This window comes from Ictalurus punctatus, chromosome 20, assembly GCF_001660625.3.
Source record: "Ictalurus punctatus breed USDA103 chromosome 20, Coco_2.0, whole genome shotgun sequence".
In the NCBI taxonomy this organism is placed as follows: domain Eukaryota; kingdom Metazoa; phylum Chordata; class Actinopteri; order Siluriformes; family Ictaluridae; genus Ictalurus; species Ictalurus punctatus.
The window spans coordinates 861,527-874,337 of NC_030435.2; the positions used below are offsets into that span (position 1 = coordinate 861,527).

The following is a 12,811-nucleotide window of genomic DNA, read 5'->3' on the forward strand; positions in this document are numbered from 1 at the left end:
TGAGCCTAAATCCATGAGAGATCAAGGGTTACCAAGGTGCCGCTGAGACGCACCGGCCGAGCGCAGCCTCGTTTCCTATGCGCACCAGGTGACTGAGAGAAGGCAGAGCTCTGGGTTTGTTTTGCTGTGTTGTGTTGTGTTTTTTCTCGTAATGGCCGCTTTGTTCTCGCTCGCACGCGCTTTGTGATTGTGAACATTTTGCACGAGCTGCCGCAGGACGGCCCGAAAGTCTCCGCTCACAAATATAAGCTGTGGCAAGTGCTAAGTTCAGCATTAACTTGTATTCTAACAAGATTAAAATATATTTGTCCTGGAGATTAGTGTGCTTAAGTCCTCCTTTTAACTTTGCCAGTGTACTTTGATCTGCGTGGTGCGGCGAGGGCTCGGCGATCGGCGAGCCGGGTGTGAAATTAGCCTGATGTCGTCTCCATTCTTCATCTTTGCCTCTGCTTACCGCCTTAATTATATTTTCGTCACTGAGCTCTCAGCTCTTCATTGCATATTCAGATCTGACCAGGAAGCTGGCCAGAAACTATGGATAAATGGCTCAGTGGGGGAGGGGTCACGACGATGCCCCTTTTGTACGGGGGCCAAATGGGGGACGTCAATACTTTTTCTGATATGTATTTTCTTTTGGAGCGTGGCTGGCCTTTGGCTCGGCTGTTTGTTGGAGTTCAGCTCGGGGCATGCGTGTGGATTTGATGAGACTCCTAGATTTTGGAAGGTACGCCACTTTGGGAGTTTGTTTTCTTTTTTAAAGTCACAATAGGACTGTCAGGACTGGTTGACGGGAAGTTTTAAGATTTGCGCTTCGACATTTGGAGTCAGGTTTTCAGAGCCGTTTCTCTCTTACTTTCATGTCTTTCATGTTCAGAATCAGACTCAGAAGCACTTTCTTAAAGTTTACTGTGGTGCAAGAGTCAGTGATGTACAAAAAGAAAAGACAGGAAATCACACCACGACACGATATCTAAAGACACCGCTAATGGCACAATACAACAAAAACTAAATCTGCTTAAAGGTCTTGAACATCAGCTTTTGTCTGAACCCGGTTTGGTTGAAGGTGAAAAGGTCGAAACATAAAACTCTGCAGAAAAGTCTTGAGCTCTGCCGCTGAATCTGGAGGCGATGAAAGGTTTCTGAGAGAGAGAGAGAGAGAGAGAGAGAGAGAGAGAGAGAGAGAGAGAGAGAGAGAGAGAAAAGGAGGAGGAGAGAGAGAGAGGAGGAGAGCCACCTGCGAGCCATGAGGGAGGGAGCTTTGACCTTCAGCCTCTCTTTAAGCTTTCCAGAGAAGCTTGGAGTCGCTGGACACTTCCACATTGGCGAATAGAAATGCAGATGAGATCCTGCTGCATTGAGGAAGGCAGGTCAATGCTGCGAGGTTTCTCAGAGCTGCTTCCCTTTTTGTATCGACTCCTATTCAGTTCTGCAGCTTTTCCCCTCTTTGCTCGCAGCCTGTTTTGGGTGTAAGTGTGTAGACACTCATACGTGATCTCTGCGTGCTCCAAGTCTGCACCGTTCCTCTTGAAGTTTCTGTCTAATACATGTCCATGGCTCCTATATGACACGACTTTCAGTCATTTCTCATTGCCGTAGTTTCTTGCTTAGTTTAGTTGTGTTCATTTTTGAACATCTTCAAGTTTAAAAAAAGAAAAATGGTTCATGGTAGTTCTTCAGCAAAGTTTCTTTCCTTGTAATGTGTGACCATGGCTCTTATTTAGTTATTCAGCAGCTGTGTGTCATCTCTTATGTTCTTATTAGTTTCTGGCTTGTTTTCAAGTTATAAAGAAAAACAAAACTTATATATATATATTTTTTTAAGAAGTTCTTTGGATTGTCTCGCGAGCAGAACTTCCTATAGTGCCTCCATAACCTGCAAAGGTTCTTCAAATATAAATATGAAGAATTTTAATAAAAATTCACAAACTTTCATATTTATCCTTCATCATTTTGCATGGCTTCATTCACACCGTGTTAGTGTCCGGTTATTAATAACACTCAGCACACAGCACAGTAAATCTCTCAGGTTGGTATGTTAAACTCCAGACTGCTCCTATCTGCTCGGTGTAAGACTTCAGTGTCACCATGTTTGCATGGACAGGTGAAGAGATCAGGAACCGCGATTCATTTATTAAGAAGATCAAAAAGTTCCTTTTTGTTTATCACATTTATTTATCACTAAAATAAATAAATAAAAATATATTAAATAAATGACATTAAAACATGCACAGGCTTTATGATTACATGCTAAACCAACCCTACACAGCAATCTCTTACTCATCCCAGCGCGTGCGACCAATTTGACTTGTTTTTAAAGTTGTATGTAACCTAACCCCGCCTCTTTCTAAACCTCAACCAATCAGAACTTTTCATATGAATCACGCTCGCGCGAGCTAAGCAACTTGCAACCATACTGACAATACATGAATATTAAAAAGCCATTTTAAAAAGATGTGATATCAATAATATAAATAAATAAATAATAAGGCCTGTCTCGTTTATTATGATGATGTTTGGTATGTTTAAACTGGTTACAGTTAGGCAGGAAGTTGAGTTTAACTGAGTTTTGCATCTGTGTCGGTTTAAATAGGCTGCACTGACTAAAAGGTAATAAAGCTAGGGTTCATTAGATTCGGTTAATTGAGTTTATGTGGAATTTTCTGGACTGGTGTTGAAGTTGGGTTCAATTCAAGTTAATGAATAAATAAATAAATATAAGAACACTAAGCGGTCTGTTTTAATAGGCTACACTATGGCCTACATGCTAACCCGAGTTAGCAATCTCACTCTGATCAACACATGAAACCAATTTGGTTTAAAATGAAGCTGTAATTAACGTAACCCCGCCCCTCTCCTAACCACAACCAATCCAAGCTTCTCATACGGGTTAGGATGTGTTGTGTACCAATTAGCAACTATATTGAAAATCCAACAAAAGTAACAACTAACAAACAAACAAAAAACACCACCAACAACGAAACACCGATATAACTGTTGTTGTTTTTGGTTTCTGAAATTGTGTTAGATTTAAAAACTTTGAAACATTTTTAAACATTTTGAAAAATCGGAAATGACGTTGTTTTCAATATATAATGTATCCGCTATAGATTTAAGGTGCTACTATAGCTATTATTAACTGTAATGATGATGATGATGATGATGATGATGGTTGATGATTTGCCCATCTTGTTCAGTAATAGAAAGTTAAATGACAGGAAACAGTTGGAAGCCCTGCTGCTGGGATTTTACTGTCATTTTACAGCAAAGTTTAATTTGCAGTGCAAGTTTTAAAAAAATGCATTTGATTTATGAAGCACATTTAACACAGGGAGAGTTGATCAAAGTGCTGTATAGACCTCATATCCCCAGTCCAGAGGAGATAAAACATGTGCATAATCTTTCTAGGTTTTCCGATCAGTTTGCATGAAATCAATGAATTCTAAGTTTTGTTTGTTTTTATTTGTATAAACTGTGTGTGAGTTCAGGATTAAATTCCTTGTTCACTCTGGCTGGATGAGAGGCTTGAGATTTGCATTGTTAAATGTTTATCACTAAGTTTCAGCGTTTTTTCCTAACTATTTCAAGTATACAAACTGTATCTAAATAAAGAAAATGAACAACACGACCTTACAAATAACCTTGTTTTATTGACTTGTTCATCCAGTTGGATTTAATGCCACAAATAAACATGATACAAATTATGTACATCTTTTTTTTTTTTTTTAAGAAAACCACATGAAATTTAACATTAAAAAAGAAGGGAAAAGAAACTTAAATTATCTCATTCTGTTTTATATCCTTTGTAGATTCTGCTGTAAATTGTTTCTTTATAGGCCTATAGATAATGAAGAGCACAGTTTCTCATAGAAAAAAAAATCCCCACAAAAACAAAACATAAACAAGTTCCTCTCAGAACTTTAAGGCAAAGTGTGTGTTTGTTTGGTGAATGGATCCATCATACACACTTTATTTTTTCCTCCCGAGAATTACAACAGGACTCTGTTCACACTAAATAAAAGGTCACAATTTGGCTTCTTCGTCTGTTCTTGTCTCGTAGTTATTGCATGATGACATGAAACGAAAAAAAGAAATCCTGGAAACAAATATAAAAGCGTAGAAATGCGCTTGAGCCAGCCTGTGAGGAACGTGACACCTGGTGAAATGTGAAGCTGAAGAATTTTTCCGACTGAAATCTAATCAAATCGCTCATGAGAGCTGAATCTGAGAGTGTACAGCCGTCATGCCTGTATTTTCTTCCAAATTATGAAAAAAAATCACACTCAACAGAAATCTAAAACAGCAATCTAAGATATTGCTTTGAAAAAGAAAAAAAAAACAGAAAGAAGGAAAGCTTTTTTTGAAATAGACAAAAAAAAGTTAAAATGTGAGAAATAGAGAAAGAGAAATGGAAGAAAGAACAAAAAGAAGAAGGACTGACTGGATTTGTGAAAGAATTGAGCGATCCAGCGAAGAAAGAAGAGGAAAAAATGAAGGGAGGAGGGAAGAGAAAGAAAGAACGCGTCATTGGACTGGTGAATAAATTGAGGGATGAAAGAAAGAAAGAAGAAAGAAAAGGAAATTCATGGGTCAAGTATTTCCATTCATTATGCGACTTCGTCATTCAGTTGTCTGAACCTGAAAATGAAAGAATTATATTAATATCTGTATGACAACACGATTTCACGCAACAAAATACAAAATAAAAATTCGTAGGACTTCCGAGAAATCGTAATAAATGCCCCCAACTACTAACTAAGCCCCGCCCACTGCGCAACACCCCCCCCCCCCCCCCCCCCCCGTCCCCATACGAATTCCTACGAATTTCCTCGCGCGAGACCGTGTTGTGTGCGAACATAATAATGGTGTAACCTGTAACAAAGTTAAATAGACCTTTTCCTTATAAACCTATAAATACAGTATAATAATGCGTATAATGTGTACACATATCCATATGCTGCGTTACTTTTTTAATTCCAGCTTAAACACACACACACACACAAAAAAACAATCAGTAAAACTTAAAAAATATTCTTCCGCAATCATAACATTAGACATTAAACATGGAAAAAGGACATAAACACGTTTTTAAATCACAGTTGCCTGAATGCAGCAAGGAAATGAAAAACTCTTTGGACTTCAGCATGGATTAAAGACGATCAGGAGTCAGTCAGAAGCGCTTCGTTTTACATTAAAAACTCGTAAACACTCTGAGAAGAAAGGGTACTAAAGTGAACCTCATTGTTTCACCTGGAAATGTGGAAGGAGTGATCTTTATTCAGAGAGTTAGGATGCATAACTGGACCGCGGGTGTCTTTTAGGCTTTAAAGATGCGCACTAAAGGTACTAAAAGTGTACACTGGATGGCACCAGTACAGCGACAGGGAATGGTAACATGTAGTACCCTTTTCTCCGAGAGTGTAGGCTACTTCACCTGTGTGGACAGCAGAGTTTATGTTTGCAATAATAATAATAATAATAATAATAATAATAATAATAATAATAATAATAATAATAATTTAAAAAACACAAATCAAACTCACACCACAGTAAATGAAAGGCTACAGAAAGGTATTGCAGAGTGATAAAAGCTCATCCAGTCCGTTTCTGCTGGTTTCTCAGAGCACCCAGGCCGCTCATGGTTCAGGTCTATGCGCGCGCTATGACGCGTTATGACGCGCTGTGATCAGTCGCTGTCTGATTTGTCGTCCTTGGCGGTGGTGGCGTGGTTGTACAGCCCCTGCGCCATCAGGTGCAGCGCCAGTGTGTTCTTGGTGCCCGACGCCTTCTTGATTTTGGCCCTCTTGTTCTGGAACCAGATTTTGATCTGGGCCTCGTTGAGCTGCAGTTCGGTGGCGAGGCTCTGTCTCCGCTGCTCCGTCAGGTACCGGTTCGACTGGAACTCCGCCTTCAGCCGCTGCAGCTGCTCCGCCGTGAAGGCCGTGCGGGGCCGCTTATCCTCCCGAGTCACAGTCTTCTTCTTTGGTCTGCGCGATCGGGGCCCTGAATACACACACACACACACACACACACACACACACACACACACACACACACAGAGAGAGAGAGAGAGAGAGAGAGAGAGAGAGAGATTGGCGTTAGAGAGGTGTGGTCTGCTCGCTTGATACTACTATTACGCTAATATAATAATGAAGTTTACAAATAGAAACTTTTCAGTGCTCACTTATTCAGAGAGACGACGACGATGATGATGATGATGATGATGAAGATGATGATGATGATTATTGTTGTTGTTGTTGTTGTTATTGTTGTTGCTGTTGTACTTGGAGTTAGAAATTGTGGACTTATAACAACTTTATAAGCACCATCAACAGCATTATGAAATGTGGTTGCTATGGTAACAGAAGAGCGCCTGAAGTTTACAAGTAGAAACTTTTTAGTAGTCACTTATTCAAAAGAGTCATGGTAAAAAAACAAAAACAAACTTAAAACAATAATTATATACAATATATAAACATCTCTAGCTGTATAGATTATGGAATGGGCACGTGCTGCACTCATAACAAGTTTATGAACAACAGCACGCGCTCATGAAGAGCCGTTAGTGTGCTAAATATACTAAGAGGGTTTTTTAACTCAGCATGACGGAGTAAAGCAGATAATAATAATAATAATAATAATAATAATAATAATAATAATAATAATAATAATAATAATCACCATCATCATCATCATTTTAATCTCTGTAATTTTTATTTTTTCACTCTGCCTTTTCACTACAGGTGATCTGCAAGCCCTACACTACACCTACTCCAGCGCAGTGCATTGTGGGATTTCAGAAGGTCTGCTCTGTGTTACAAGATTAGGGATGAAATGAGAAAATTTCCTCATTGCTGCACTGCACTGCTCTCTGTGTGTGTGTGTGTGTGTGTGTGTGTGTGTGTGTGTGTGTGTGTGTTTGTCTGTGGGTGTGCGTTTTAGATGTTGTGCCTCATACAATTTAGGTGGAGCTGTACATACCCCACGGTGCATTATAGGTAATCCCTGGGATACATCCGTTTGTGTTGCATTGTGGGATTTCATCAACGCGCTCGAGATCCTCCTCTATGTGTAGGACTTTACAGTTGAGGAGGAAATAAACTGTGTGTGTGGGTGGGTGGGGCGGGGGGAGTATTTTCACACCACCGGAAGCTGATAAACTACAAAAGCACGCGCTTATGGTCTTTAATAAACTTTCTGCAGGATAGCAGTGGAGATCTGAGGTGTGTGCTCATTATTATAATGAGGGTGACTTTAGCTGCACGCGCAGTTTGACTCCACTGCGACTTCCTCTCAGATATGAAAAGCCAGAGATATCAATTACTCTGAACCCGGTGTTTACTAAAATTTTGAAATAAATGTGATTAAATAATTGAGCACAAAAACACAACACTAGTGAAGTTCAATCGACATGAACAGAGAAGAAAAGTTATTTAAAAAGCCGAAAGACATTTTTTACAGAGTAGCCTATAAGATTGGGGAAAAGTTATTATTATTATTATTATTATTATTATTATTATTATTATTATTATTATTACACGTTGAATAAGTTACTGTTGAAAAGTTTCTGCTTCTAAACTTCAGGCGCTCCTCTGTTACCATAGCAACCACATTTCATAACGCTGTCCTTGCTGTTTTAAAAGTTGTTATATGTGCAGACAACAACAACAACAACAACAACAACAACAACAACAATAATAATAATAATAATAATAATAATAATAATAATAATAATAATAATGTACTAGCTGTTCATGGTATGGAATTTGCGCGCGCTGCATTTATAACAAATTCATTAACAACAGCAGACGCTTATAAAGAGTTTTTACTCTATTATATAAATATATAAACTAATTATACTAATCTATGCTTAGAGTACGTTTTGTGAGTTTTTTTTATCCTAGCATGAGGATTTAAAAGCCAACAACAACAACAACAACAACAACAACAATAATAATAATAATAATAATAATAATAATAATAATAATAATAATTCTCAGATTTTAAAACTTTAAACTCTCCTAAAGAATTTTTTTTGTTCTTTAAAACTCCAGACAAAGCTTTTTTTCTCTCTCTCTCACACACACATTTGCATACACATTTCCATATTTGAAAGGGTATTGGAGTTTTTTTGGGGGGCTTGTGGAGGTTTGGGGCTGGGGTGGGTGAGGGGGGTGGTGGTACGGAGAGGGTGGGCTTAGCGCTTCCCTCCCCCCTCCCCCTCCTCCCCCAATCCCTCCCTCCTCTGTTTCCATAGCAACTAAATTTTCTATAATCGCTTTTTCTTCTGCTTCTTCTTGATATTACTGTTTATAAAGTTTGCTGGACGTGCTGCGCGTGCACGTTTGTACACGGAATAACCACTTCCGGTTTATTACTGTCAGCCTGAAGTGAGTGATGTGAGATGTGAGCTCGGGAATATTTCTCTTTCTGATGGAATAATGTGACGTGATTTATAAGCTATGCAATCATATCGTGTAGTTTACAAACAGGTCACATGAGTAGAACTTGTTATTCATAATATATTGAGTTTGTTTTATGTTTTATATCTTATTATAACTATATTTCCCCACAATCCCCGTCTATTTTCTATTTGAAGAACATTATGAAATTAGCTAATAGTTTTGTTTAGCTTCCAAGCTAACGATTAGACTAAAACAACACAGCCTCAGTCTGGCCTTTACGACTCCAAATGTTTTGATTACGACATCAGTTAAACTCTAAATTCGCAAAGAAAAAGTGGGATTTGAACCTGAGAAAAGCATGGTAATAATAATAATAGTAATAATGATAATAATAATAATAACAATAATAATAATAACAACAATAATAATAATAATCATGGACACAGGTTTGGGGGTTTATTTTGCGCCGAAACTTTTGCTATGAAGCGCAATTTTATTCTGTACAGGATGCCTACAAAGTGCTTAAGGATATTTCTTTCCACAACAGCAGTGCTCTTTATCAAAATGTATATAATTTAGGAGAAAATGTCTGAACCCTCGACACCCTTCAACTCCATTGTCCAACAAAAATATGCTAATGAAATATTAACAAAGACCTCGACCGAACAAAGGCCCTAAACTGGGCTTCATTTCGCACAAACTAGCCGACAAACATGATATTTTAGTTTTATTAAACATCATCTACTAATACAACACTGGTGGAAAATCTTAAATCAAATACTTTCTTTAATATTATAAGCAGTAATAACGCTTCACGACCGTCAAATATACACTGTGCGCTGCTTATAATAATAATAATAGTAATAATAATAATAATAATAATAATAATAATAATAATAATAATAATAATAATAATAATGTGCTAACGACATTTGGGTTTTTGGTCCTATTTAAAGTCTCCAGTCTATTCACAGTCTTTAGTCACCATTTTAAAAATGTAAATACTTTTGATTGTTTATATCGCTTTAAAAATAGATATTACTGAAAACTGTTTCTTTCTAAAGCTTTTGAAAATGACTTTTTTCTTCTCTAAAAAAAAATTCACTTTAAAAAAAGTAAACCTCGTGCTGCATGGCTGATAAAATGGCCTCACAAAGCTTTAGTAAATTTCCATCTGATTATGCTCATTACATTTCCATAAAGACTCGAGGAAACTCGCTGCAAACTACTTTATTATTTTCTTTTCTCTCAAATACGTCGCTGTGCATCAAGTCTGTTTACTATAGATTACTTTGCAGTAAAAAAACAAAAACACCAAATAAAATTTAGCTGCATAAAGATTTGCATAAATGTAGAGATCATCTTGCAGCCGAATCCTGCGAGGTTGTGTGATTTCGGCTAAATTTGCTCGTCTTATTCTTTAAACGTTATGATTTTAGAAATTAGGAATCGTGAATAATATAAAGACTCAGACGCGACAGAAGAGCAAAGCAGGTGCAGAAAACTCTCTGACCTGACAATAAACACCAACTGAACCGCAGATTCGGAGCCGATTCAGGGCTTCGTATTTATCAGGATTTCTTGTATTTTTTTTCCTCACAAAATGATTCAAAACGTCTTTCCGAGCTTCTAGGTTGTTGTTTTTTTATTATTATTATTTATTTATTTTTAAATAACACATTAGCTAAAGATAAAGATTAGTAAAATAGAATTAGCATATTCCTAATTGTTAACTATGAACCGTGTGACTGTGTTATTAACGGAAGTTTTTTCCCCCCCCGATTTTTCCGGCTAGTTTTTGTTCGTCGTGTTATTTCTACAAAAGAAACGCATGCAGAACGCATATAAGAAAACTTAAAAGGATGATTTTGTTCTGTAATTTGTACTTTTATATCATTTGAAATATGACCTCAGATGCACTAAAGGTTAATGTGTAGTAATATTTTGATTTTAATGTGTTTAAACTCGTGCAATAAAAAATATCTCATATACTAATTATTATTTTGAAATTTTTTTTTAAAAGTATATTTCCGAAATGAACTCTGACCTGATGAGGGTCTGTCCGAGTATCTGGTGCAGTAAACCCAGGCTGGCCACAGCATCTGCTGGTTATTGGGCGAGTTTGCGCACTGATCCGCGCCGCTTTCCGCCCCGGGCTTCGTGCCGCTGACGGCGGGGTTCGATGCTCCTTCCCCCGACTCCGGTGATCCTGCTCGGTCTGTGTCGGTCCCCGCCTCTGACGGACACCGGTTCTCTCTCCCGGACGCGTTAATGTCGCTGCGCTCGGTCGCGTTGGCTGCGGCGGCGCTTTCTTTCCTGCGTCCGAAGTCCGGGCGCAAAATGTTGTCGATGTAGAAGTTGGTGATCCGGTGCAGATTTCCGGGAGGCTCGAGCAGCGGCAGGATGGCTCGGTTTGATTCGTCTCCTGCATCTCTGCTGCTCTGATCTTTCTCTTCCATCCTGAAACTCTCCTTAACCCCTTTCTCTCCCGCACGCAGGCGAGCGCTCCCGACTTCCAGTTTTTTTTTTTTTTTTTTATTTCCTCTTCTGTATATATTTTTTTCTTCAGTTAAAGAAAATAAATAAAAGTGAACGACAGTAAAATAAGAGACACAAAAAACTGTTTCTGTATTTTAAATGCCACCCGAGCGCTTCTTGTGCGCACAAAGAAAAAACATAATTATAGATTTTAATTCCACAGCAAGCTCCACGAAGTAGTTCTTAATAATACTGGAGGAATATTATTATTAAGCTAAAAAGGTATGAATAATAATACTAGTAATAATTATAGTAATAATAAGGCCGCTGTAGGAGCCGGTGCTGTAGTCGCGCCTCAGTGAGCAAATAACGGCTAAATAAAGAGCTGCCAACTGGCTCTCAAATACTTTCACTACGGATTTTTTTTTTTTGTTCTTATTTTTAATACGAGACTCCCGTGTGACGTCGCACTCCCGTATCCTAGACACGTGCCTCCTACCAATAAGCAGACGCCGTTTGTGTCACGTGAGCCGGTGACTCCGCTAAGTGACAGCAGCTCAGCCTCGCCTAGTTTCCATCGTTTAAAGCTACAGGAACCCAAAGCCATGAATTAAATTAGCATATGCTACAGGCTCGCGCTTGCGTACAGGTGATTAGCGCGAGACTTATATTAATACAGAGAAATTAGGTGAAATAATCCTCGCGCTCACTCGTTGGTAATGTTTTTTGTTATACAGCTAACATAATATAGCATTGGTCCTACATCACATACCTAAAATATATCATACATCGCAACATGTTCATATACTGCTGACAAGTCAAAAGGTTAATTGTCATATTTGTCACGTGTCATAACATATTGACCATATGAGGTATAGTTCGTATATATACCAGGCGTAATATATTCAAATCTATATCAATGATCAAATTTAGACTTAGAGTTAGCATATTTGTCATATATTCTAATATGACGTCATAATTTAATGATCGTATTGTAACCAATATATTAAATATTGGCCATATAAAACTTAATTTATTGGCCACGTGATCCATATAACATATTGGTCATATATAGGACATTATAAAGCCTTGGTCATATCTCTGATACCTCCCAATATGTATAACGTTTGTCAAATAACTTATTGGTCGTAGGTATAGGGCTTAATATCTATCTATCTATCTATCTATCTATCTATCTATCTATCTATCTATCTATGTGATCCATATACCATATTGGGCAAATATAGGGCATTATAAAGTATTGGTCATATGTCATATATTAGTAATAAAATGTATTGGATATATATGTTATTACACATTGCTCCATACCTTTAGGCCATATAACACATTGGTCATAATGTATATTACAATGATAATATAACTTGTTGGTCGTATGTTAGTCATATAGCATGTGAACCATATTAACATATTGTCATATACAGAAGAGCATATAGGGTGTATATACGTGAATAGTACATTAGGGATAAAATGCAGTGGTTATATGTTATTATACACCAGTGTACACATATTGGCCATATAAGATATTGGTCATATCAGTCATATGTGTTACATAAATTATTTATCATATATATATATATATATATATATATATATATATATATATATATATATATATATATATATATATATATATATATATATAGCTTAATGTATCAGTCATATGTCATTACACGTGAGCTATATTAACACATTATGTTATGAGTTATGTATAAAGCATTATAAATTCTTGGTCATACTAATGTGTTATGACGCATGAACAAGACTCGAACAAGACCAATATAGTTTATGTCATGTCATATTTGTCATATAACACATTGGTCATATATAACGTGTTATAAAGTCCTGTCTACATGTCATAACCCGTTAGTGATAAAGTGCATTGTTTATACCTGGTCCATGCAATATAAATG

The 12,811-nt window shown here is 37.3% G+C and overlaps 1 protein-coding gene across 1 annotated transcript; it reads right to left on the minus strand.

The window, feature by feature from the left end:
• Positions 1 to 4,807: 4,807 nt before the first annotated feature.
• On the minus strand, positions 4,808 to 11,277 carry en2b (engrailed homeobox 2b). Its single transcript, XM_017495196.3, has 2 exons — positions 10,450 to 11,277; positions 4,808 to 6,000 (listed from the first exon to the last, which is right to left on the minus strand). Exons 1-2 carry the CDS (start codon positions 10,859 to 10,861, stop codon positions 5,684 to 5,686), a joined length of 729 nt encoding a protein of 242 aa, XP_017350685.1. The 5' UTR covers positions 10,862 to 11,277; the 3' UTR covers positions 4,808 to 5,683.
• Positions 11,278 to 12,811: the final 1,534 nt, after the last annotated feature.